This window comes from Amblyraja radiata, chromosome 35 (assembly GCF_010909765.2).
Source record: "Amblyraja radiata isolate CabotCenter1 chromosome 35, sAmbRad1.1.pri, whole genome shotgun sequence".
Lineage (NCBI taxonomy): Eukaryota > Metazoa > Chordata > Chondrichthyes > Rajiformes > Rajidae > Amblyraja > Amblyraja radiata.
Window position 1 is genome coordinate 4690725 of NC_045990.1, and position 6224 is coordinate 4696948.

The 6224-nt window shown below is 50.4% G+C and overlaps 1 protein-coding gene across 3 annotated transcripts; it reads right to left on the reverse strand.

The window, feature by feature from the left end:
- Positions 1–337: 337 nt before the first annotated feature.
- Positions 338–2164, reverse strand: ier2 (immediate early response 2). Of its 3 annotated transcripts, none has more exons than XM_033050820.1 (2): positions 1474–2164; positions 338–1437 (listed from the first exon to the last, which is right to left on the reverse strand). In XM_033050820.1, the coding sequence occupies exons 1-2, from the start codon at positions 1939–1941 to the stop codon at positions 1033–1035; spliced, it is 873 nt and encodes a 290-aa protein (XP_032906711.1). In that variant the 5' UTR covers positions 1942–2164; the 3' UTR covers positions 338–1032. The 3 variants fall into 3 exon arrangements, with proteins under 3 accessions (XP_032906711.1, XP_032906712.1, XP_032906710.1); XM_033050821.1 differs by having other exon boundaries at positions 338–1401; positions 1474–2163; XM_033050819.1 differs by having other exon boundaries at positions 338–2162.
- Between the last annotated feature and the right edge of the window lie 4060 nt (positions 2165–6224).

Sequence of the window (6224 nt, forward strand, 5' to 3'; positions counted from 1 at the left end):
GGGTTACATAACAAACTAGATCGAGGTCACAGCATTGCAGCGCCTAAACTTCGCTAAAAGGACCTTCCATGTATTCTCCCCTCAGTGAAACACCTTCCCTCTGTTTACCTTAAATTTAAACCTCCCACGGTCTAGGACACACCAGCAGATCTTTGTCCTTAAGGCTCCAACAAGTGCAACCGCAGTTTCTTCGGTCTAAACTCCAAGCACAACTCCCATATACGTGAAACCAGTTTAAAAAAAAGTAAAAACCTCTTGGTAAAAACAGATCTACTGAAGACAATAAAAAATGGCGCAGAAGTCAACAACGCGATTTGGAAACACGAACACGGAGAAATTGTCTTTTTTTTAAAAATAAAAACATTTTATTGGTCCGTTTTATTTACAAGACCTGAATTTTGCAAGTACATTTCAAGTATGCAGAGTTGAACTTCTGAAGTAGCAGAAGCCAGCGGGCTTGAAGTAGAAAATGAGTCGTCAGAGGGTGGTGTGTGTGTGGCACTTCTCGCCAAGTCTTGGATTTTAAAAATACATTTCCGACTTCCATATCATTAACCTTCTGACGCAATGAGGTGCAATGGTCCAAACTGCGTGAGTCATCTAGCTCAGAGCTATTGAGCGGTTTCAAGACACACACACACACATATATATTAGAACACCAGGCTCAGTCCGTAGATGATCCGACGGGCTTACTTCAGAGTCCATGATCATAAATAATTGTCCATGATCATAAATTATCGATATTAAAAATAATAAAAAGTCAGGACTGTTTTGAGAGAACCCTGCCGCTGGTTTGGGCTGTGTTGTGCAACTTGATACTAATTGGTCTGGTCGCTCTTCCTGGCTCCAAATCCCCGCTCTAGACTCTCCGAGGCAGGCTTTGTGTTCGGGTTCAGCCTGCAAGCAGTAGGCTTGGCTGTTCAGGGCTCCCGGGCCGTGTGCCGCCGTCAGGGCAGGGCAGGGCGAGTCTCCTTTGTCAGTTCATCATCTCCATGTCAGTTTCCCAGCCACCGCGGGCTTCCCTCGACACCTTCAATAAGCCACGATGGGCCGGACCCACAAGGACAACTCGCTCAGGACCCTGTCCCTCCAGATCTGTCCCTGCGACACAGTCTGCTCTTTCTCTTTCACTTTCAGCTGGAGGGCCGACCCAAGGCTGGCGGCTTGGACGTGGGCTGGCGGGCCCGACTCTCCTTCCTCTACCGCCGCCGCCTCCGCCTCCTCCAGCCTGGGCCGCTTGCTCGGTAATCCCTCGGGCTCCGGGCTGCCTTTCCGTCGCTTCTTGCCCCGGTCAGCCCGGGGAACAAGTTGCTGGTTGGCCGGGTCCCTGCATCGTTCAGGTACATCGGCTTGTCCACACTCTGCTGACTGGATACATTGTTGTGAAACTTCACCCTGCGACTGGATACACTGTGGAGATTCGATACATTCAGCCGCCTGGATACACTGTGGAGATTCGATACATTCAGCCGCCTGGATACATTGTGGAGATTCGATACATTCAGCCGCCTGGATACACTGTGGAGATTCGATACATTCAGCCGCCTGGATACACTGTGGAGATTCGATACATTCAGCCGCTTGGATACATTGTGGAGACTCGATACATTGAGCTCGACTTTCCACAGGAGAGACATGTTGTGCCGAACAGTCCATTAACTCGACGCCTTGCGCTGGACTTTCCGCCTCCTTCTCCTCCTCTCTCCCCACTGTCGCCGCCGCTTCACTCTCCTCCACCACCTCCATCCCCGAGGCTGCGGGCTCCTCCTGCCCCAGCTCCCGGGCGGCCCGGAGGCCGAGGTAGACGTCCTGAGCTCCCCGGAGAACCAGCGACAAGAGCAGGCTCCGGTGGAGCCGTGCGCCGCCTCTTTGCAGGCGAGAGCTGTACATTTTGCCCAACGCCACGGCCATGACTCGCTGCGCCTCCGCTTTCATATCCATTGGCCGCTTGGGGTTGCCGAGATCAGATTGTAGTCAGCGCCCGGGGAGAAAAGGAAAAACAGCGACCGCTGGGCTGCTAAAAACGAGAGAGAGGGTCTCAAAGAGTGAAGGGAGAACTAGAATGGACTGTGGCCGACTTGACCTCCCTCCTGCCTCTCCCTCGCCGCTCCTTCAATCACCGATCGGCGGGGAGGGACCTTGCTTATGTACCAGTTCCACCCCCTCGCCCGCTCACACACACACACAAACACACACCCCCCCGTCCGAAGAAAACTCCCTCGGATGCCTTGCTCGCTGCAGGATGTCCCGCCTCCTTCTTCACTCCAATTTACCAACTTGCCCGCTGAGTTACTCCAGCACTTTGTGTGTGTTATCTTGCCCAACAATCTTCTGCTTGCCCTTGTGGTTACAAACTATATCCAGCCAGTCTTTCCCCGGGGAATTTTAAGCGAAATAAGAAAAATGTTTCCTAAGTAGAGTTGTTACAATTTGGTTTTTTTCCCAGTATGATACAAACCAAAATGCTTCCAATCCAATGTATCTATCCTACTTTCCAAAACGCCTGGATATTAATCTCTACAATGTGTGTCCCAGCGGTGTTGCAGACTCACTCACCCCTCCCCGCTCCTCTCCCCTCGCCATATATGGTTTGAGCGGATATGTGGACAACTCGTTTCAGTCAGCGGAAAGCCCGAGTGACGAGGGCGGTTCCGAGAGCCATATATGGTGCCCTTGGAAACTCCCGGCCCCCGTTTCCCTTCCGCTTTCCCCGCAGGTAGAATACCAAATCCGGCTCTCTCGCAGGAAGGAAACTTACATTTTTTTGTCAGCCCTACATGGAGGTTGCAATGAAGGGGAAGCGCAAGGAACTGCAGGTGCTGGAACCCCTGAGTAAAAACGCAGAGTGCTGGAGTGACGAGAGTTTTGGCTTAAGTGTCAACTCTCTGTGTCAGGGTCCCGACTCGAAACGTCAACAACCCCTTTTCTCCAGCGATGCTGCCAAATCTGAGAACATAGATAGGTGACGTTTCAGATCGAGACTTCTTCTGAGGACAGATCCATGTTCCCCAGAGATGCTGTCTGACCCGCTGAGTTACTCCAGCACTTTGTGTCTATTGTTGCAGAAACAAGGAACTGCAGATGCTGGTTTACCAAGGAAAGACACAAAGTGCTGGAGTAACTCAGTGGGTCAGACAACATCTCTGGAGAACATGGCAGTAACAAGGAACTGCAGATGCTGGTTTACCAAGGAAAGACACAAAGTGCTGGAGTAACTCAGTGGGTCAGACAACATCTCTGGAGAACATGGCAGTAACAAGGAACTGCAGATGCTGGTTTACCAAGGAAAGACACAAAGCGCTGGAGTAACTCAGTGGGTCAGACAACATCTCTGGAGAACATGGCAGTAACAAGGAACTGCAGATGCTGGTTTACCAAGGAAAGACACAAAGTGCTGGAGTAACTCAGTGGGTCAGACAACATCTCTGGGGAACATGGATCTGTTCTCAGAAGAAGAGCCTCGATCTGAAACGTCACCTATCTATGTTCTCCAGAGATGCTGCCTGACCCACTGAGTTACTCCAGCACTCTGCGTCTTTCCTTGGATAGGGAAGGTTCTGGATTCTTCAGGCTAATTGTAAGGGGAGGAGAAAGAAAGCCGGGGGAGAGGTGAGACAGGACAACGTCTGACAGGTGGATGAGAGGCACAAAATGCTGGAGTAACTCAACAGGTCAGGCAGCAACTCTGGGGAGAAGGAATGGGTGACGCTTCAGGTCAAGGCCCTTCCTCAGACTGAGAGTCAGGGGAGAGGGAAACTAGAGATATGGAGCATGCTGCTTTCCCTCTGAGTTATTCCAACAATTTGTGCCTTTCTTCAATGTGAGCCAGCAGTTCCTTCCTGCACAGGTAATAGGTGGACACAGACAAGGGAGGCTTTGATAGGCAGGTGGCTGGACCAAAGGTCAGGTAGCATCTCTGGAGAACATGGATAGGTGACATTTCACAGAGTGCTGGAATAACTCAGCGGGTCAGGCAGCATCTCTGGAGAACATGGATAGGTGACGTTTCACAGAGTGCTGGAATAACTCAGCGGGTCAGGCAGCATCTCTGGAGAACATGGATAGGTGACGTTTCACAGAGTGCTGGAGTAACTCAGCGGGTCAGGCAGCATCTGTGGAGAACATGGATAGGTGACGTTTCACAGAGTGCTGGAGTAACTCAGCGGGTCAGGCAGCATCTGTGGAGAACATGGATAGGTGACGTTTCACAGAGTGCTAGAGTAACTCAGCGGGTCAGGCAGCATCTCTGGAGAACATGGATAGGTGACGTTTCAGGTCGTGCTATTGTTGCAGTGGGGAGAAGGCTGGAAAAGAGAGGTGTGGGTGGGACAATGAATGGTGTATACAGGAGCAAGTGAATGGTGGATACAGGTGAGGACACAAGATGATCTTATAGAAACTTACAAAATTCTTAAGGGGTTGGACAGGCTAGATGCAGGAAGATTGTTCCCGATGTTGGGGAAGTCCAGAACAAAGGGTCACAGTTTAAGGATAAGGGGGAAATCTTTTAGGACCGAGATGAAGAAAACATTTTTCACACAGAGAGTGGTGAATCTCTGGAATTATCTGCCACAGAAGGTAGTTGAGGCCAGTTAATTGGCTATATTTAAGAGGGAGTTAGATGTGGCCCTTGTGGCTAAAGGGATCAGGGGGTATGGAGAGAAGGCAGGTACAGGATACTGAGTTGGATGATCAGTCTTGATCATATTGAATGGCGGTGCAGGCTCGAAGGGCCGAATAGCCTACTCCTGCACCTATTTTCTATGTTTCTATGTTTCTATGAGGAAGTGGGTGGTCCGGAGATTACAAACTCCCACCTGTGATAAGGCCAAACAAAACGTTCCACAGTTGCTGGAAATCTGAGCAGAAATACTATCTGGAGTAGTTTAGTTTAGTTTAGTATAGAGATACAGCTCAGAAACAGGCAAAAGTTTGCTGGGCTGAAGGGCCAGCGATCCCCGTGCACTAGCACGCCAGGGGCGATTTACAATTCTTACCGAAGTCAATTAACCTGCAACCTTGTAGTATTTGGAGTGTGGGAGGAAACCGGAGATCCTGGAGAAAACCCACGCAGGTCACGGGGAGAACGTGCAAACTCCATACAGACAGCACCCGCAGTCAGGATCGAAGCCGGGTCCCTGGCGCTGTGAGGCAGCAGCTCTACCGCTGCGCCACCATGGAAATACTCATCACGTCAGGCAGCTTTTGTGGAGAGAGGAAGAATAAGAGATAAAGTTACAGTCGATGGCCTTCGGAGTATTCCCCACAGATGCTGCCAGATCTACTGATTATTTCCAGAATTCCCCATATTTATGATAATTTCCGTGATAATCTCAAAGAGAGGTATAAAATCACGAGGGGGGTTGTTAGCGTGAAGGCACAATAGACAATAGGTGCAGGAGGAGGCCATTTGGCCCTTCGAGCCAGCACCGCCATTCAATGTGATCATGGCTGATCATCCCCAATCAGTACCCAAGGTAGGGGGATCAAGAACCAGAGCACATACTTTTTTCATGTTCTCCAGAGATTATCCTAATCCCATTTTCCTGCCTTCTCCCCATAACCCTTGACACCCGTTCTAATAATAATAATAATGGATGGGATTTATATAGCGCCTTTCTAATACTCAAGGCGCTTTACATCGCATTATTCATTCACTCCTCAGTCACACTCGGTGGTGGTAAGCTACTTCTGTAGCCACAGCTGACCTGGGGCAGACTGACGGAAGCGTGGCTGCCAATCTGCGCCTACGGCCCCTCCGACCACCACCAATCACTCACACACATTCACACACATTCACACACAGGCAAAGGTGGGTGAAGTGTCTTGCCCAAGGACACAACGACACAACGACTAATCAAGAACTTGTCTACCTCTGCCTTAAAAATATCCACTGACTTGGCCTCCACAGCCCTCTGTGGCAATGAGTTCCACAGATTAACTACCCTCTGACTGAAGAAGTTCCTCCTCATCTCCTTTCTAATGAACACAGCGAGCCCTACCTCGCCTCGCCAGGAGTTGGAGCCACTAACTTCAGCGACTAGTTTTAGAGAGAGGAGCTGAGCTTTGTGTGTGTTTGTTATCGAAGCTGAAACACTCGTCATGTGACGGGAACGCTGCTCCCGGATGAGAGAGGGAGGGAGGGAGAGAGAGAGGGAGTGGGACAGACAGAGAGAGGGAGAGAGAGAAAGAGGGGGTGAGAGAGAGGGAGAGAGAGAGGGAGT